Below are 20,522 nucleotides of genomic sequence, written 5' to 3'. Positions count from 1 at the left end.
ACTGTTCTGAAAAGCAGACCCATAAAAAGCTGCTTTCCAAATAAGTACCCTTGAAGCCATCAGGGGCTGGGAGGAGTTCAACAGCTGTCTACTTTGATTTTGAACAGTTTACTGCAGAACTACTCCCAGATCTGTTGATCAGTTCCAAGTAACATGAAAACATGGCTCTGAGGATCATTTCATCAATATCTTTAGAACCCCTGCTGTACATGTTAGCATGTGTACATTTATTTCTCCTTTCGTGGCCAAGTTTTAGCTAAATTGGATTTTCTTCATCCAATCTACATAGGAAACTACTCTATAGAGAGATCAAGTGTTGGAGGTCACTGATGTAACCTCTCCTCTCTGCTAACACCATTTATTAACTCAGGAAATGCCAGGCAATTATTTAGGGAGGGAAAGCTTCAGATTGAACTCATTTCTAAGTGCTCATTTTTTGTACCCCGGCATGTCAATGGGAGGCTGCACTAAGGAAGGCTTTTGTGCTCCTTTCACTTACCTCTGACTGACTCTCTGGTTTGGAATACATTAAACACTCCTAAATGTTTGATTTTCTCTTTCCCACCACTGCAGTGAGCTGAGCACTGAGCTTAAAATCTGTAGTGCAGGATTTGGTAGGTGGGAGCATTCAAGAAGACAGAAAATGCCCTGTGAATCCCCAGATGGGGAACTAGGTTACCTGATGGATCTGCATAAAACAAAACTAGAGAATTCATAGAATTACAGAATTGTTAGGGTTGGAAGGGACCTCAAGGATCAGCCAGTTCCAACCCCCCCACACCTCACAGTATATCAGGTTGCTCACAGCCACAGCCAGCCTGGCTGCAAACACCTCCAGCCAGGAGGCTTCCACCACCTCCCTGGGCAACCTGTGCCAGTCTCTCACCACCCTCATGGGGAAGAACTACTTGCTAACATCCAATCTGAATCTACCCGCTTCTAGTTTTGCTCCAGGGGACTAACACCTGCTACCACAAAAAGAGAGTCAATCATGAGCATTACAAAGGCCTGCAGTGACAGGACAAGGGGCAAGGGCTTCAAACCAGAAAAGAGTAGATTCAGATTGGAGGCTTGACCGGGTGCTGGGCAACCTGATCTAGTTGAGGATGCCTCTGCTGACTGCAGAGGGGTTGAACTGGATGACCTTTGGAGGTCTGTGGTGGGTTGAAGATTAGATACCATTAAAAGAAAATTAAATACTACATCAAGAGGACACAGTCTCAAGCTGCACCAGGGGAAATTTAGGCTGGAGGTGAGGAGAAAGTTCTTCACAGAGAGAGTCATTCACCATTGGAATGTGCTGCCCAGGGAGGTGGTGGAGTCACCATCCCTGGAGGTGTTCAAGAGGGGATTGGATGTGGCACTTGGTGCCATGGTTTAGTCATGAGGTCTGTGGTGACAGGTTGGACTTGATGATCTTTGAGGTAGGTCTCTTCCAACCTTGGTGATTCTGTGATCACACAGTTTGCTCATGTGTAACATGACTGTAAATGAAGCAGTAAAACTCAAACCTAAAAATTAGATATGAAAGTTAAAGGAGGGTTCCACCCACAAGGAATGAGAAAGTCTGCACCTCTCCTGTGAGGACAGACTGAAGGAGTTGGGGCTGTTCAGTCTGCAGAAGAGAAGGCTCCCAGGTGACCTCATTGTGGCCTTCCAGTATCTGAAGGGGGCTCCAAGAAGGCTGGGGAGGGACTGCTCAGGATCTCAGGTAGTGATAGGACTAGGGGCAATGGAATGAAGCTGGAGGTGGGGAGATTCAGGTGAGATGTGAGGAGGAAGTTCTTCACCATAAGAGTGGTGAAGCCCTGGAATGGGTTGTCCAGGGAGGTGGTTGAGGCCCTGTCCCTGGAGGTGTTTAAGACCAGGCTGGATGAGGCTCTGGTGTCCCTGCCCATGACAGGGGGGTTGGAACTGGATGATCCTTGTGGTCCCTTCCAACCCTGACTGATACTATGATACTATCATTTCTCTGGAAGCTGCAAATAAAGATTCCCTTGGCTCACCATCTTTATAAGCAGAGCACTGGCATACAGTTGCTACTTGAGCTATTGCCCTGTGCAAAGGAGAAAATTAAACTGCCTTCAGTTTGCTTTAGATTATTCCTTTCAGATAAGAAGAAGAACAATGCAATCTCTTCAGATGGCAGGAACAAAGTGATGAAGAAAGTGATGAAATGCTTTTTTTGATTGTTTTCTTTCTTTCTTCCCAACACTGGTTCCTCCCTCAAGCAATTTTAAATATTTTCATTATTGGTTGTGACATCCTATTGAAAAACAAAGAGTAACTCTCTGCATAGGGAAGGACTCAGTGTTCTGCTCTTCAGACAAGCAAAAGCCTTGGCACGGAGCTAATAGTGATCAGAAATCTTTCTCCAGAAAGGTTCTCCACAGGAAAACTGCAATTTTTCCCAGAAAAGGGACCAGCACCAACCTCTCCACAGCCTTCTTTCAGGGAGCTGGAGACAGCCATGAGGTCTGCCCTCAGCCTCCTCTGGTTCACAATAACCATCCCCAGCTCCTTCAGTCTCTCCTCATTAGATTTATTCTCCAGGCCCTTCCCAGCTTCCTTGCCCTGCTCTGCCCTGGCTCCAGCACCTCCACATCTCTCTTGTGCTGAGTGCCCAAAACTGGACACAGCATTCGAGGTGTGGCCTCCCCAGAGCTGAGTCCCTGGGGCAGTCACCCCCTGCTCCTGCTGGATTTCCCTCAGCCCTGCTTTGCTGTCCTGCAGTGCCAGGCTCATGTGAGCATACTTGGCAGTGGTGGAAAAGGTCTTCTGTCCCTCAGCACCTTTCTCCTTCATGCTGCACTTCATGCTGCATCTTGCTGGTTGTTTATCCCCCTCCTGTAAACCACCACTGAAGGGTTCCAGTGTCCTGGGACACCCAGCCATGTCTACCTCAGAAGCAGAGAGGCACAGAATGCATCAGCTTGGAAGGGACTCTCAAAGGTAACCTTGTGCAGCCTTCCTGCAGGGAGAATGGACATAGAATCACAGAATGGTTTGGGTTGGAAGGGATCTTAAAGGTCATCCAGTTGCAGCCCCCTGTCATGGGCAGGGCACCTCCAACTAGAGCAGGCTGCCCAGAGCCCTGTCCAGCCTCACCTTGAACGTCTGCAGGGATAGAGCTTCCACCACCTCCCTGGGCAGCCTGTGCCAGTCTCTCCCCACCCTCCCTGTGCACAACTCCCTCCTGATGTCCAACCTAACCCTGCCCTGCTCCACTTCCAAACCACTGCCCCTGGGCCTATCCCCACAGCCCCTTCTGAACAGTCCCTCCCCAGCCTGCCTGCGGCTCCCCTGCAGAGATGGAAATGCAGCTCTCAGCTCTGCCTGGAGCCTTCCCTTCTGCAGGCTGCACAGTCCCAACTCTGCCAGCCTGAACCCACAGCAGAGCTTCTGCAGCCCTCTAAGCATCTTGGTGGCCTCCTCTGGAGCCTCTCCAGCAGCTCCAGGTTTCTCCTGTGTTGGTGTCCCCTCAGCTGGACACAGCCCTGCAGGGGAGGTCTCCCCAGAGCAGAGCAGAACAGAGCAGAGTAGAGGGGCAGGATCTCCTCTCTCCATCTCTGGTCACACTGCTTTGGATGCAGCCCAGGCTGCCCTTGGCATTCTGTGCTGCCAGTGCCCATTGCTGGCTCCTGCCCAGTTTCTCCCTCTCAGCACCCCAAGTCCTTCTCTGCAGGGCTGCTCTCAGTCTCATCACCCCCAGGCTGGATTGGTACCTAGGGCTGCCCCAACCCACCTGCCACATCATGGCATCCACCATGCAGACCATGAGAGCCACAGGCAAGGCTGTGCTGAGCTGCTGTGGAAGTGGAGGGAAGCAGGAATTCTCCATTTGCAGCCTCCTCTCACCTCCTGCCCAGCTGCAACCTCAGGAGGCATATCTGAGCTGTCTCAGGTGTGCTGCAAGATGCAGCATCCTGCTGTTAGACTCACAGAAACGTTCAGGTTGGAGCAGACCCTCAGGAGCACCAAGTCCAACCTCTGACCTTACAGGAAAATCAAACTGAGGCCTCACTGCCTAGACTGCTCTCATCAGCTTCATTACTGCATTGCTGAGAACAGGGAAACTGGGGAGAGCTTTGCAGGCTGGCAAAGGGTGAAGATACACAGTGGAGGCAGGGATTTCTCCTGCTCTCTCTAGCTTACCCACCAACAGCTATGACAAAAGAGGAAGAGGAAGGAAAATCTAAGTGCTCAGCCTCAAGAAAGCTATTTAGAAAGCCAAATTTGCTGCATAGAGGGAAAAATGTGATCACTAAAAGCCACCCAAGTATGCAAAGCTACAAAACTTCATTTATTCCCCATCAACAGTGCCATGGTTTTGTTGTCAACACTGTGGATGGATTTCCTTCTCTGTGGGGTTTTAGAATAGAAAGGATAGGATAGGATAGGATAGGATAGGATAGGATAGGATAGGATAGGATAGGATAGGATAGGATAGGATAGGATAGGATAGGATAGGATAGGATAGGATAAGATTAGAATAAGATTAGAATTAGTATAGAATAGAATTAGAATAGAATAGAAATAGAATAGACCAGACCAGACCAGGTTGGAAAAGACCTCAGAAATCATCAGGTCCAACCTATCACCCAACACCATCCAATCAACTAAAACATAGCACCAAGTGCCTCATCCAGTCCCTCCACCACCTCCCTGGGCAGCACATTCCAATGGCCAATCTCTCTTTCTATGAAAAACTTCTTCCTAACATCCAGCCAGAACCTCCCCTGGCACAGCTTGAAACTGTGTCCTCTTGTTCTGGTGCTGGGGGCCTGGGAGAAGAGACCAACCCCCACCTGGCTACAACCTCACTGCAGGGAGTTGTAGAGAGCAAGAAGGTCTCCCCTGAGCCTCCTCTTCTCCAGGCTAAGCAACCCCAGCTCCCTCAGCCTCTCCTCACAGGGCTGTGCTCCAGACCCCTCCCCAGCCTTGTTGCCCTTCTCTGGACACCTTCCAGCATCTCAACATCTTTCCTAAACTGAGAGGCCCAGAACTGGACACAGGACTCAAGGTTTTGTTTCCGTCTGTGTGTCAATTCTACACAAAACACAAGAGAAGCAATGTGGACTTTTTGCAAAAGCCAGCAGAAGGAGTCATGGGTTTGTTTTTCCTGTGTATCCTGAAGAGGGAATTGAGTGTGGATCAATACAGCCAAGGTGGGGAGAAAGCTCCAGAGGAGGAGAAGCTCCTTTGTCAGGGTGTTCAACTGTCCCATACCACATCCTGGTCTCCAGGCTGGTGACACATGGGTTTGATGGGTGGACCAGTAGATGGATAAGGAACTGGCTTGATGGCCGCACCCAAAGAGTGGCTGTCAAGGGCTCCATGTCCCAGTGGAGGCCAGGGACAAGCAGAGTCCCTCAGGGATCAGTCCTGGGACCAGGCTTGTTCAACATCTTTGTGGGGGACATGGACAGTGGCATTGAGTGCACCCTCAGCAAGTTTGCTGATGACACCAAGCTGTGTGGTGCAGCAGACAGCTGGAGGGAAGGGATCCATCCAGAGGGACCTGGACAGGCTGGAGAGGTGGGCACAAGCCAACCTCATGAAGTTCAATAAGACCAAGAGCAGGGTCCTGCAGCTGGGTCGAGGCAATCCCAGGCACAAATCCAGGCTGGGCAGTAACTGGCTGGAAAGCAGCCCTGAGGAGAGAGACCTGGGGGTGCTGGTGGACAAAAAGCTCAACAGGAGCTCTCAATGTGCTCTTGCAGCCCGCAAAGCCAATCAGATCCTGGGCTGCATCAGGAGAAGTGTGGCCAGCAGGGCAAGGGAGGTGATCCTCCCCCTCTACTCAGCCCTGGTGAGACCCCACCTGGAGTACTGCATCCAGTTCTGGAGCCCCTATGACAAGAGGGATCTGGAGGTGCTGGAAGGTGTCCAGAGAAGGGCCAGGAGGATGATCAGAGGGCTGGAGCACCTCTCCTGTGAGGACAGACTGAAGGAGTTGGGGCTGTTCAGTCTGGAGAAGAGAAGGCTCCCAGGTGACCTCATTGTGGCCTTCCAGTATCTGAAGGGGGCTACAAGAAGGCTGGGGAGGGACTGCTCAGGATCTCAGGGAGTGATAGGACTAGGGGGAATGGAATGAAGCTGGAGGTGGGGAGATTCAGGCTAGATGTGAGGAGGAAGTTCTTCCCCATGAGAGTGGTGAAGCCCTGGAATGGGTTGTCCAGGGAGGTGGTTGGGGCCCTGTCCCTGGGGGTGTTTAAGAGCAGGCTGGCTGAGGCTGTGGCCAGGCTGATCTAGTGTGGGGTGTCCCTGCCCATGGCAGGGGGGTTGGAACTAGATGATCCTTGTGGTCCCTTCCAACCCTGAATGAAACTATGAAACTATAATTCTCCAGTAAGACAAGAACCTGTCAGTGCTGGCATTACAGCCTCACAGAATGGTAGGGGTTGAAGTGGGCCTCTGGAGATCAAGTCAACCCCCCCTGTCTAAGCAGGATCACCTAGAGAAGGTCACACAAGAACACATCCAGAATGGTTTGGAATGCCTCCAGAGATGGAGACTCCACAACCTCTCTGGGCAGCCTGCTCCAGTGCACTGGCATCCTCACAGTAGAGAAGTTACTCTTCATGTTTAGATGGAAGTTCTTATGTTTAAATTTGTGCCTGATACCCCTTGTCCTGCCACTGGGCACCACTGCAAAATACCGATCCTGTTCTGCTGACACACACCTTTCAAATATTTGTAAGCACTGATGAGATCCTCCCCCCACAGTCTTCTCTTTTCCAGACTTAAAAAGAAAAACCCAAACTGTCTCAGTCTTTCCTCATAAGAGAGATGTTTCACTCCCCCCTGCATCTTTGTAGCCCTTTTTTGTACCCTCTCCAGGCTGAAAATGCAGCTGCTGGGCAGCAGCAGGACAGCAGCACCATTTCAGGACCAAATATCAAATCATGGGAGAGACCATTTGCTGAGGACATTTCTGTATGAGGAGATCACTCAGCAGAGGCACACCAGCCTTGGCAGGACCGTGCCAGCAAGCAGCAAAGAGAGCCTGTGGCTCTTTTCTTCCCATAGTCCCCACACACCTGCTCGGCAGATGAGGCTGCAGATCCTGCCAAGAACGTGGCAGCACAGAGTGAAAAAGCACCTGCTTCATCCACCTACAGAAGCATTTAAGCTCAGCATTGCATCCAAGAAGCATGAAAAGGGAGTCAAAAGTGTAAATTTGTTCTGAGGTGGATGAGGAGAACTCCTACTCCTCTTTTTCCACCTCTCAGGAAAGCAGCACCTGTTTAAAATCAGCCCACTATGACCAGCAAGCGGGCTGCAGTGTTGTCTTTCTGACAGCCTTTCTGCAGCAGGGCTGGCATGATGGCCTCTCCCCACTATGGAACACTCATGCTCTCTGCTTGCTGAAGTGATGACCTGTAAATTCCCAGCCCCAGCTGGAGAGATGCAGCAGAAATCCCCTCTGCCACATCCTGACCCAGTTGAAACCTGAAATCCTTCTATTAGCTACTTAGGCACCGCAGCGATAGGCACAATATGGATTAGATTTGAATGCTGTAGAGAAGATTTTTCCACCAGAAAATCCCCTGGGATCTCTCTCCAAGTAGCATTAAATTTAGGTCCACTGCAGCAGTAACCAGGAGCTGGAAAAATGTGTCAGCCTATCTTCAAGTTTTATGGCAGATTATGATTTATAATGCATCTATTCCTATGGGGACGGCAAAGTTGCTGCCGAAATGGAACTCAGCCTATCTGCATCTCTGCTACTCTTTGACTCTTGGGTGATTGGAAAGGAAGCCTTCCAAAATGCCAAATGAAAATGCTCTGTCTTTTCCTTAAAAAGGTGAAAAATGGTCTCCTTCCCAATCTCAGCTATCTATCTCTTCTGCCACGTCACCCGTGCTAATTAACCTCATTTGCCTAAACCCAGGCAGAATGTCCTCATTTGGAAGGAATCCAGGAGTGGATCTCTGGCAAACCACTTCAGTAACGTTTTATAAATCAAGCTAAGGGTTTCAAAATGTTATACAAGTTTAATTCCCAATTTATTTCTACTCTAATTCCCCCAATCACTCACTCCACAATGAAATGTCACATTAATGTCATTTCAGCTACCGTGCTGCTTTCACTTGACTCTGTAGATGGCCCATTCCAAGCTCTGAAAACTAAAATTGCCTTTTCATTGCTATATTTCTGCAGTGTAGCCTTGATGCAGCCCCTGAACCAGTAGAGGTTGGGGACTGACCTGTTGGAGAACAGAGGAGAGGGACCTGGTGGACTGAAGGATGCCCATGAGCCAGCAATGTGCTTTTGTGGCCAAGAAGGCCAAGGGCATCCTGGGGTGAATTAGAAGGGCTGTGGTTAGTAGGTTGAGAGAGGCTCTCCTGCCTCTCTACTCTACCCTGGTGAGGCCACATTTGGAATATTGTGTCCAGTTCAGGGCCCCTCAGTCCAAGAAGGACCTCAGGGAATTGCTTGAGAGAGTCCAGCACAGAACCACAAAGCTGCTGCAGGCAGTGGAACATCTCCCTGATGAGGACAGGCTGAGGGAGCTGGGGCTTGGAGCTTGGAGCAGAAGAGCCTGAGGGCTGCCCTCATTGCTGGGGATAAAGATGTCCAGGGCAGTGTGGGGAGGAAAGAGCCAGGATCTGCTCAGGGATGTCCAATGACAGGACAAGGGGCACTGGGGGCAAGCTGGCACAGAGGAGGTTCCATAGGAACATAAGGGAAAACTTTTTCACTGTGAGGGTGCTGGAAACCTGGAGCAGGCTGCCCAGAGAGGTTCTGAAGTCTCCTTCTCTGGAGACACTCAAACCTGCCTGGATGTGTTCTGTGTGACCTGCTCTGGGTGCCCCTGCTCTGGAAGCGGGGTTGGACTGGATGAGCTACTGAGGTCCCTTCCAACCCCTAATGTTCTGTGATTCTGTGATTAGCACATTGTTTTAAATCAAAACATTTCCTCACAAGCTCTCCTGAGAGTTCAGCACAGTGCTTTGGGGTTTTGGTTATGAGTATTTTCCTTTGTGTGAAAAAAAAGAAAAAAGATAAAGCCTGCATTAGAAAAATGCAGACTGAGACACAATCCATCCTGGGGATTTCAAAGTGTGCTCACTTCACAGACTGGGTGTACTGAACTATAGGTGGCTAATACCACAGAATCAACCAGGTTGGAAAAGACCTCAGAGATCATCAAGTCCAACCTGTTACCTAATACCTAACCCCTCCTGACAACTAAGCCATGGTTCCAAGTGCCACATCCAAGCCTTTTGTGAACACCTCCAGGGATGGTGACTCCACCACCTCCCTGAGCAGCACATTCCAATGGCCAATCTCTCTTGCTGGGAAGAACTTTCTCCTCACCTCCAGCCTAAATTTCTCCTGGTACAGCTTCAGACTGTGACCTCTTGTTCTGGTGCTGGTTGCCTGGGAGAAGAGACCAACCCCCACCTGGCTACAACCTCCCTTCAGGGAATTGGAGAGAGCAAGAAGGTCTCCCCTGAGCCTCCTCTTCTCCAGGCTAAACACCCTCAGCTCCCTCAGCCTCTCCTCACAGGGCTGTGCTCCAGACCCCTCCCCAGCTTTGTTGCCCTTCTCTGGACACCTTCCAGCATCTCAACATCTTTCCTAATCTGAGGAGCCCAGAATTGGACACAGGACTCAAGGTGTGGCCTAACCAGTGCTGACTACAAGGCAGAATGACCTCCCTGCTCCTGCTAGCCACACTATTTCTGATACAGACCAGGATGCCATTGGCCTTCTTGGCCACCTGGGCACACTGCTGGCTCTTGTTCAGCTGCTGTCAACCACTAAAAAAAAATAATCTGAGAAAGTGGCAATGTGTGGTGGCCAGAAAGCCAGGAGCATCCATCAAGCTGCTCATGAGCAGCAATGACAATTTGCAACTTCATTCATATTACTCCTACTTAACACTCACAATTCCACTGATTGCATGAAGGGCAGGGTTGCCTGCCTGCATTAAGAATATTACATTCTTAAGCCCCTGGAGGCAGCTGGGCTGTACTTTGCTGTTGTACTGCCTGTTCACGTGGTTTAGGCTATGTTCAGTAAACCTACCAAATGTGTTGTGAGTGGTACTGTGTAGCCCACTGCTCTTTAATATCTGTTTTGATGATCTGGATGAGGAGACTGAGTGCTCCCTCAAGCAGTTTGCAGGTGACACTAAGCTGGAAGACAGTGCTGATCTGCTTGAGGGTAGGGAGGCTCCACAGACGGACCTGCACAGGCTGGATTGGAGGGCTGAGGCTAATGGTATGAGATTCCAGAAGGCCAAGTGCTTCCCTTCCACTATGGGGTCACAAAACCACTATAAATGTTTCAGGCTTAAGGCAGAGTGGCTGAACACCTGCCCAGAGAAAGGCCTTGAGGTGCTGATCAACAGCAGCTGACCACGAGCCGCTGTCTGCCCAGGTGGCCAAGACGGCCAACAGCATCCTGGCCTGGGTCAGGAACAGTGAGAAGAGGAGGCTCAGGGGTGACCTCATTGCTCTCTACAACTACCTGAAAGGTGGTTGTAGCCAGGAAGGAGTTGGTCTCTTCTCCCAGGCAAGCAGCACCAGAAAAAGAGGACACAGTCTCAAGCTGTGCCAGGGGAAGTTTAGGCTGGAGGTGAGGAGAAAGTTCTTCACTGAGTCATTAATCATGGGAATGTGCTGCCCAGGGAGGTGGTGGAATCATCATCCCTGGATGTGTTCAAGAGGATTGGATGTGGCACTTGGTGCCATGGTTTAGTCATGAGGTCTGTGGTGACAGGTTGGACTCGATGATCTTTGAGATCTCTTCCAACCTTAGTGATACTGTGATCAGCAGGACCAGGGAAGTGATTGTTCCCCTGTACTGGTGAGCACATCTTGAGTACTGAGTTCAGTTTTGGTGCACACACTCCCAGAAGGACATTGAGGTCCTGGAGTGGGTCCAGAGAAGGGCAACAAAGCTGGGGAAGGGTCTGGAGAACAGGGCTGGTGAGGAGCAGCTGAGGGAATTGGGGTTGTTAAACAGGGAGAAAAGGAGGCTAAAGGAAAACCTGGCTCTCTACAGCTCACTGACAGGAGGTTGGAGCCAGGTGGGTGTTGGTTTCTTCCCCCTAATAACAAGTGACAGAACAAGAGGAAAGGTTCTCAAGTTGCAGTAGGGGAGGTTTAGGCTGGACATTAGAAGAAACTTCTTAACTGAAAGTGATCTCAAGCACTGTCACAGGCTGCCCAGGGAGGTGGTGGAATGCCCATCCCTGGAGGTGTTTCAAGGAGGCAGACATGTGGTGCTGAGGGCCATGGTTTAGCCCCAGTCTCAGTAGAGTTAGAGGATGGTTGGACTCAATTATCTTACAGGCCTTTTCCAACCAAAACTACTCTATGAGTGCATGACCATCAGAAACATGCTCACTGCTCCCAGTAAGTGCCTTCAGAAGCCACTGAAGTTGCTGGGTGTTTTTCCCTTCAGCATCAACCATTCCATAAAGCCACTGCCACACCCAGACTGCAGGGGCTGCTCTATAGGATTTGTCTGTCCTACAACCACAGTGCAGTGTCACTGGATTCAGTGACTCCTTCTTGCACTCCTGCATTTCTAATGTGTTTCCCTGGACTGATGAATGCACTGGCAGGCTTGCAATGTGTATTTAACAAACACTGCAAGCACAATTGTCAAGATTCTCAAAGTGAGCAGCTCTTGAAGCAGCTATGGTGATAAACTCTGGATGACAAACTCAGCCAAGTAAATCAGGCAGGCAATCCAGCAGCTTTTCAAACATCTTGTTCAAGTTGGTCACATTCTGTCACAAAGTTGAGCTAAAAACTCGCTGTGACTGTAACATTTTACCTTGCTCTGAAGTTGTGTTAATCCTTTTGCAAATACACTGTCAATTGTGGCTGGCATCTGCTGATAAAGAGAGTTGGAGAGGTCTTTCTTAGCAGCTCCTTTGTACTTCACCTACAGGGGAGAAAAAGGTGACACACAAGGCACAAATGCAGACACAGTCATCGTGCTACCTGGGCTCTTTTTGCTATTAAACAACATGGCCTGGACCATTAGAGCTGCAAAACAATCTAATCTTGTCATAAACTTTCAAATCAAAAAGCCTTTGAAGCAGTTTAGGTGGATGGGAGCACACTGTGTGGGGTTAGGAACTGGCTGGAGGCTGAGCCCAGAGAGTGGTGGTGAATGGTGCCACAGCCAGCTGGCAGCCAGGCACCAGTGGTGTGCCCCAAGGATCAGTGCTGGGCCCTGTGCTCTTTAACATCTTTATTGATGATCTGGATGAGGGCATTGAGTCCATCATCAGTAAATCTGCAGATGACACCAAGCTGGGGGCAGGAGTTGATCTGCTGGAGGGTAGAGAGGCTCTGCAGAGGGACCTCGACAGGCTGGACAGATGGGCAGAGTCCAAGGGCAGGAGATTGAACACATCCAAGTGCCAGGTGCTGCACATTGGCCACAGCAACCCCAGGCAGTGCTACAGGCTGGAGTCAGAGTGGCTGAGAGCAGCCAGGCAGAGAGGGACCTGGGGGTGCTGGTTGATGGCAGGCTGAACATGAGCCTGCAGTGTGCCCAGGTGGCCAGGAGGGCCAGTGGCATGCTGGCCTGCATCAGGAAGAGTGTGGCCAGCAGGAGCAGGGAGGTCATTGTGCCCCTGTACACTGCACTGGTTAGGCCACACCTTGAGTCCTGTGTCCAGTTCTGGGCCCCTCAGTTTAGGAAGGAGGTTGACTTGCTGGAAGGTGTCCAGAGAAGGGCAACAAAGGTGGTGAGGGGTTTGGAACACAGCCCTGTGAGGAGAGGCTGAGGGAGCTGGGGTTGCTTAGCCTGGAGAAGGGGAGACTCAGGGGTGACCTTATTGCTCTCTACAACTACCTTAAAGGAGGTTGTGGACAGGCAGAGGTTGGTCTCTTCTCCCAGGCAGCCAGCACCAGAACAAGAGGACACAGTCTCAAGCTGCACCAGGGGAAGTTTAGGTTGGATGTTAGGAAGAAGTTTTACACAGAGAGAGTGATTGCCCATTGGAATGTGCTGCCTGGGGAGGTGGTGGAGTCACCATCACTGGAGGTGTTCAGGAGGAGACTTGATGGGGTGCTTGGTGCCATGGGATAGTTGATTAGGTGGTGTTGGATGATAGGTTGGACACGATGATCTTGAAGGTCTCTTCCAACCTGGTCTGGTCTATTCTATTCTATTCTATTCTATTCTATTCTATTCTATTCTATTCTATTCTATGTGCCTCATTCACAAACTATCTTCTAATTCAATTCAGTAATTTCAGGGAAAGAATCCAATGAGGCAAGTGAGGCAGTTAGTTCTCTGACCTTTCTAAATCATTTCCAAACCCCAAATTGTCTTTTCCTTTATGTTTCCCCGAAATTTGCACAATGAGAGCAACGAGAATAAATCAGTAACAATTAGAGGCAATTAAGAGTAAGTGGAAGAGGAGAGGAACATTGACATTAGCATGTCTGCCATCATTTCTACTTCATCTTTTCATATTACAAACTCATTTTTAAATTGCTTATTACTAATTCCCTGCTTTCTCCAGTGTTCAATTCCTCATCAAAGGGGTTTATGAGACAAGCCAGAATCATAGCTCAAAATATGACAGGTTTTTGCTCACAGGATGTTAGGGGCTGGAAGGGACCTCTGGAGATCTTCCAGTCCAACCCCCCTGCCAGAGCAGGAGCAGAGAATCCAGCACAGGTCACACAGGAACACATCCAGACAGGGCTGCAAAGGCTCCAGAGAAGGAGACTCCACAACCTCTCTGGGCAGCCTGCTCCAGGCCTCTGGGACCCTCACAGTCAAGAAGTTCTTCCTCATGTTGAGGTGGAACCTCCTGTGCTGGAGTTTCCATCCATTGCCTCTTGTCCTATCCCAGGGCACAAGTGAGCAGAGGCTGTCCCTGGCCCTTCCTTCCTGACCCCAGGTCTCAGATATTTATAAACATTTTTTAGATCCTCTCTCAGTCTTCTCTCCAGGGCTCTCAGCCTCTCCTCCCCAGGCAGTGCTGCAGTCCCTTCAGCATCCTTGTAGTCCTCCCTTGGACTCTCTCCAGCAGATCCCTGTCCCTCCTGAACTGGGGAGCCCAGAACTGGATGCAATATTCCAGGTGAGGTCTCAGCAGGGCAGAGCAGAGGGGGAGGAGAACCTCCCTGGTTCTGCTGGACACACTCCTCTGAATGCAGCCCAGGATCCCATTGGCCTTCTTGGCCCCCAGGGCACATTGCTGTCCCATGGAGAGCTTGTAGGTTGTTTTGGTTTGGGTTTTTCCAAATCCATAAAGCAGTAATATCAAGTATTGCTGTGGAAGTACTTGTAAATATCAAAGAGATTTGAAATGCTGCTGTCTAATGGCATTAATTTACTGTGCAGCTGCTCATTAGAGACCAGTGCTCAGCACGGATCTGTTGGTAGATATGTATCAGTGATTTGCTGCAGCATTTGGTGCTGTTTCCCTAAACAGAGGGCTCTTTTTCACTGGCACAGGCATGCTGTTAAGAATTCCAGTGCTCAAGTTTTGCAAGAACAGGTTATGGGACACTAGAGGTCAGTAATTTGCAATATAACCCATCCATCACACCCCTGGCACAAGGTAATGCTGCAGTAAGCAAGCAGAGCTCTCAGCAGAGTGATAACACACAACACAGGGGGCTACAGATTGAATTATCTTTGTATCTCTAAATCTTTGACTAATAACTAGCAGCTTTTCTTTGGAATCAGAGGGATTTAATAAACACTCACTCTGTATAGCCATGTACTAGGCTGTATCCAACACAGTGAGAGCAGCAGGACAGGGAGGTGGTTCTGCCTCTCTGCTCTGCTCTCAGAAACCCCCACCTGGAGTACTGTGTCTAGTTCTGGTGCTCAAAGCACAAGAAGGACATCAGGCTGTTGGAAAGGGCCCAGAGGAGGCCACAGAGACGATCAGAGGGCTGGAGAACCTCTCTTATGAGAACAGAAAAGGACAAGCACCCAGTCTCGTGGTCACAAGGGCACAAGCTGCTCTCCCAAGGTCATCTTAGGCCCAGATTGCAAGCCCCATAAAAGCACTGTGCACATAGCCTGTGCAGATGTACACCAACAATCCACCCTCACAAAGAGCAGTTCATGCAAAGATTCACACTGAATCCAAGGGAGGTGATTCTCCTCCTCTGCTCCTCTCTGGTGAGACCCCACCTGGAGCACTCTGTCCAGTTCTGGAGCCTCTATTACAGGAAGGATCTGGAGGTGCTGGAAGGTGTCCAAAGGAGGGTCACAAGGATGAGCAGAGGGCTGGAGCACCTCTCCTATGACGACAGGGTGAGGGAGTTGGGGCTTTTCAGCCTGGAGATGAGAAGGTGCTGGGGAGACCGTAGAGCTGCATTCCAATATCTGAAGGGGACCTACAGGATGTCTGGGGAAGGACTGCTTAGAAAGGCCTTTGGGGATAGAGCAAGGGGAAACAGTTTGAAACTGGAGCAAGGGAGATTTAGGTTGGACATCAGGAGGAAGAGACATTTAAGGTCAAACTTGATGGGGCCCTGAGCAACCTGATGTCCCTGCTGACTGTAGGTGGGGTGGAGAAGATGACCCTCAAGGGTCCTTTTCAACCTGATGCATTCTGTGATTCTGTGGGGCTTCCACCCTCTCCCTGGGAAGCTTACCCCAAATAATCTCAGTGACACTGAAAGACAGGACAAGGGGCAATGGCTGGAGGCTGAGGCATAGGAAATTCCATGGGAACACATGATGAAAAATTTGTTCCTGGTGAGGGCGACAGAGGCCTGGCACAGGCTGCCCAGGGTGAGTTGTGGAGTCTCCTTCTCTGGAGATATTCAAAACCTGCCTGGATGTGCTCCTGTGTGACCTGCTCTAGGTGCTCCTGCTCTGGCACAGGGGCATCAGGCTGGACGATCTTTTGAGGTCCCTTCCAATCCCTGACGTTCTGTGATTCTGTAGTCCTTTTTCTATTCCTCATTTTGTCCATCCATATAGCTGAGATACCTGGAACTGCCTCAGAGCCATTCCTAAAATAAAGACACAGCTTAACTCCAAATGATTGCAACTCACATATACAGTGTGCACTAATTACAACACTTCACAGTATCACAGTATCACCAAGGTTGGAAGAGACCTCAAAGATTATTGAGTCCAACTTGTCACCACAGACCTCATGACTAGACCATGGCACCAAGTGCCACATCCAATCCCCTCTTGAACACCTCCAGGGATGGGGACTCCACCACGTCCCTGGGCAGCACATTCCAATGGCTAACAACTCTCTCTGGGAAGAACTTTCTCCTCACCTCCAGCCTAAACTTCCCCTGGTGCAGCTTGAGACTGTGTCCTCTTGTTCTGGTGCTGGTTGCCTGGCAGAAGAGACCAACCCCCTCCTGGCTACAACCTCCCTTCAGGTAGTTGTAGACACCAATGAGGTCTCCCCTGAGCCTCCTCTTCTCCAGGCTAAACAATCCCAGCTAAGTCACAGTATCACAGTATCACCAAGGTTGGAAGAGACCTCAAAGATCATCGAGTCCAACCTCTCACCACAGACCTCATGACTAGACCATGGCACCAAGGGCCACCTCCAATCCCCTCTTGAACACCTCCAGGGATGGTGACTCCACCACCTCCCTGGGCAGCACATTCCAATGACGAATTACTCACTCCAGCTTTAAACAGAGCTGCTAGTTGAAATACTCCATCCTTCTCCTTCTGAATCCCATCACATTCAACTGTGTGGGACTGTGGCATGGATAAGAAGCACAGAGAATCCTTCAGCCCTTTAAGGTCTTACCTCAGAAAGAAAAGCTCCGAGACTTTTCACATGTTTTAGCTGCGGGGTGTCAGGCACAGAGATGCACTTGCCTTTAGATTTCTTAAACTCTTCCTTATAAGGTATCTACAAAGAGGAGAGGGAAGAGAAAAGGGAGGCAAATGTTTAATTGTCCTTTTTAAAAGAGCAGCAAAATAAGCAATGGCTTTTTTTGGGGGGTTTCATTTCATTTATAGATGCTGTGCTGGGTGGCCTGCAAACACTTCAGGCTGGATCAAATCAAGCTCTACAAGGGAACACCTCGTCCTCACACACAGTACCAGGGCTATGGAAAAGTCACAGAACTCTTTAATAATAAAGATGAAAATGACATGATTTTTCTCTACACCTACCCTCACATTTTCACCACTGCTCTAGATGTCCTAGCATCAAAGAAGAGAAAGGCAAATCGAGTAACTGATCTCCTTGATCTCAAAGATGAGATTGTTAAACCAACTTCTAACACACACCCCCCTAGCAAGGACAGGATCTGTGTGACACAATCAAATGCTCCTTTAGGAAGCCAAGAGTTGCATGAATAAATTCAGAAGGCCACTGCCTAAAAGCAGCCCAAGAGTCATGACATGCAAGTAATGAAAGGATTTCCATAAGACCAAACCCCTTTTCGACAGAGCCACTTCAATCATGGCTATGCACCTGATTGCTTTTTTTAAACCTCCAACCTTTTACCTACCACAGGGCAAGCAATGCAGGCAGCTATTATAATCACACAACTGCTGATGAGCTCTTTGCCATGAGGGTAGAGGAACGCTGGAACAGGTTGCCCAGGGAGGTGGTCGAGGCCCCATCCCTGGAGATATGCAAGGTGAAGCTTGAAAGGGCTCTGGGCAACCTGATCTAGTCTTACTGGCAAGGGGGTTGGACTACACGGCCTTTGGAGGTCACTTCCAACCCAGACCATAGAATCATAGAATTGTTAGGATTGGAAGGGACATCAAGAATCAGCCAGTACCACCCTCCCTGCCACAGGCAGGAACACCTCACACTACAGCAGATTGCTCACAGCCACATCCAGCCTGGATGCAAAAACCTCCAGGCATGAGGCTTCCACCACCTTCCTGGGCAACCTCTGTCAGTCTCTCACCACCCTCATGGGGAACAACTTCTTCCTAACATCCAATCTCAATCTCCCCACTTCTAGTTCTGCTCCATCCCCCCCAGTCCCATCACTTCCTGACACCCTCAAAAGTCCCTCCCCAGCTTTCTTGTAGCCCCCTGCAGATACTGGAAGGCCACAAGAAGGTCTCCTCAGAGCCTTCCTTCTCCAGACTGAACAGCCCTAACTCCCTCAGCCTGTCTTCATGCTGTGACTCTATGTGACCATTCTATGTGACCATTCTGTGATTCTGTGATTCTTTGGAAGTAGTGAGACTGCAAGAAGGACAAAATCATGGCCATGGTGAATGTGTGAAGACTTTAATTATGTAAGAAATGCAGACAGAATTATGGTGAATCCTGATGAGATGGCCTAAATAAGCCCTAAAGAGAGACACTTGTATGGATAGCCTTACATGTTTTAGTGAAATTCCTTTCTTTGTACATGGAATAGTTTAGTTCAATGCCAATTGAATTATTTAGTATTAAGCCTTCCTGGTCCTTATCCACTGCCCATCCTCTAACCTCATCTTCACGTTCTGCACGACAGCAGCTTGCATTTCTGCACTCTAGACTTGCTGACAAGCACTGACAGAAGCAATATGATCTGCATCTGAGCATTACAGAAATATGCAGCCTTAATTTCCTCTGTCTCTGAATCCTTAATGGATATCACAAGTTGTAGTCAAGGCTCCTCTACAGGGACTCGGACAATGCAGGAGGAGGATGGCAGCTTACCTGGAATCCTGCACTTTCTGATGCCATCTTTTTGTCCACCATAAAATCCCAGCTGCATAGAATGGCTTGGCTTGGAAAGAACCTCAAAATCATAATTTCCAATCCCCTGCCATGGGCAGGGACACCTCCTAGACCAGGTTGCTCAAGCCACCATTCAGCCTGGCTGTCAAAACTTCCAGGGATAGGGCAATGGATTGGATAATGTTCATCTACAATTCACCTTAGTCACACAGGGAATCATTTTTGTTACCACTGAGCTCATCTGCAATGTGGATGGGTGAGAGTCAGGAGGATGGAGCCAGGCTTTGCTCAGCGATGCCCAGTGAGAGGACAAGGGGCAATGGGGGCAAGCTGGAGCAGAGGAGGTTCCACATGGACATAAGGAACTTTTTCACTGTGAGGGTGACAAAACACTGGAGCAGGCCTCTCAGTGCTGTTGTGGAGTCTCCTTCTCTGGAGACATTCAAAACCCACCTGGATGCTTTCCTGTGTGACCTGCTTTAGGTGACCCTGCTCTGGCAGGGGGGTTGGACTGGATGAACTTTCAAGGTCCTTCTAAACCCTAACATTCTGTGATCTTGTGAAGCAATCTACATCTCATTACTGAATCATATTGCCTGCCTCTGTGGATTACAATCTCAATCAATTGGTGAACAAGGGGTGTAAAATTACTGTGTCACCATTTTACTCAAGGACCCTCAAATCCAGTGGTTAGTGTAACCTCTGTGTGACCCCTTACTTATTCCAAGGTAATCACCAAGCAAAACATGCAAACCCAGCAGTTTTCTGATAACCATGAGCAGGCACTTACTGTCCAGCTGCACACATGCATGTGTGTACCTGCATGTATATGCACAGGAACAGTCTGGGAATAAAGGCTGTGAAGATTTCTGTTCATTCACAGTGGTATGGCTAAGAATCACTGGATCACAGAATGTTAGGAGCTAGAAGGGACCTCAAAAGCTCATCCAGTCCAACTCCCCTGCCAGTGCTCTGTCAGGGAAAAAATTCTTCCTCATGTTGCCATGGAACTTCCTATGCCTCAGCTTCCACTATTGTGCTTCTCTTGTGCTGGCATTGGGCATCACCCAGCAGAGTCTGGCTCCAGGCTCTGGGCACTCATGCTGCACATCTTTATCAGCAGGAATGAGGTCACTCTCAGGCTCCTCCTCTCCAAGTTACAGAGCCCTCAGCTCCCTCAGGCTCTCCTCATAAGGAAGGTGTTCCACTGCTTTAATCATTTTTGTGGCTCTGTTCTGGACTCTCTCTCTAGTAGCTCCCTGTCCCTCTTGACCTGAGGGCCCCAGAACTGGACACAATATTCCAGATGAGGCCTCAGCAGGGAGATGGAAAATCTAGAAAGCTGACTGTCTGCTCATCAGGTTTGATGGCATCCCCAGCAGAAACTCCTGGAAAGCTGAGACTCTGGAAGACGAGCTGGAGAGCCTTGCTGCTCACAGCCTGGATAAATCACCCACAGATATCTGAGAGCTGACTGTAATTATATCCATTTTCATTACAGAGCAATAACTGCATTCAGAAATCAAACAAATCTTCCTAAGGTATCTCATAACTGGGGAGGGGGGTGACATGATAAGCACCAGAAGAAACAATCAATCAAAGCTATTCTGCTGTAAAAGTCATGCTTACAAGATAACCAAAAGCAGTAAAGGACTAATGCCACCTCCCCACTTCTTTATTATTCACATTGATTATGGCAACCCACAGAGGCCCCAAAATGCTCACAGGCTGATGTGAGCAGTTTAGAGAGGACATAGAACATTGCTTGAATCAGAAAGATGGAGGATGAAATGGGACCAGCGTAATGAAGTCTGCACTTACAAAGCATATTTATTGTAAATGACACAAGCAAGTGGCCAAAGAGCCTGGCTATGAGTGAACATAA

The 20,522-nt window shown here is 49.4% G+C and overlaps 2 protein-coding genes across 3 annotated transcripts in view; both read right to left on the bottom strand.

The window, feature by feature from the left end:
• LOC137444980 (LIM zinc-binding domain-containing Nebulette) overlaps window positions 1-20,522 on the bottom strand; it is a 354,339-nt gene that overhangs the window by 97,646 nt on the left and 236,171 nt on the right. The gene's annotated exons all lie outside the window — the stretch shown is intronic.
• LOC137445004 (nebulette-like) overlaps window positions 1-20,522 on the bottom strand; it is an 81,478-nt gene that overhangs the window by 2,125 nt on the left and 58,831 nt on the right. The window contains exons 9-10 of the mRNA XM_068146407.1: window positions 16,745-16,849; window positions 11,803-11,913 (exon numbers count right to left, since the gene is read on the bottom strand). Of these exons, the coding sequence (XP_068002508.1) occupies window positions 11,803-11,913; window positions 16,745-16,849 (216 nt within the window). The remainder of the gene's footprint in view (window positions 1-11,802; window positions 11,914-16,744; window positions 16,850-20,522) is intronic.

The sequence above is a fragment of the Melanerpes formicivorus genome, unplaced genomic scaffold (genome assembly GCF_026170545.1).
Source record: "Melanerpes formicivorus ecotype bairdi unplaced genomic scaffold, bMelFor1.0.p_v2 SCAF_13, whole genome shotgun sequence".
Lineage (NCBI taxonomy): Eukaryota > Metazoa > Chordata > Aves > Piciformes > Picidae > Melanerpes > Melanerpes formicivorus.
Note: the sequence above shows the minus strand (reverse complement) of the source record. Positions and strands in the feature narration are given on the sequence as shown.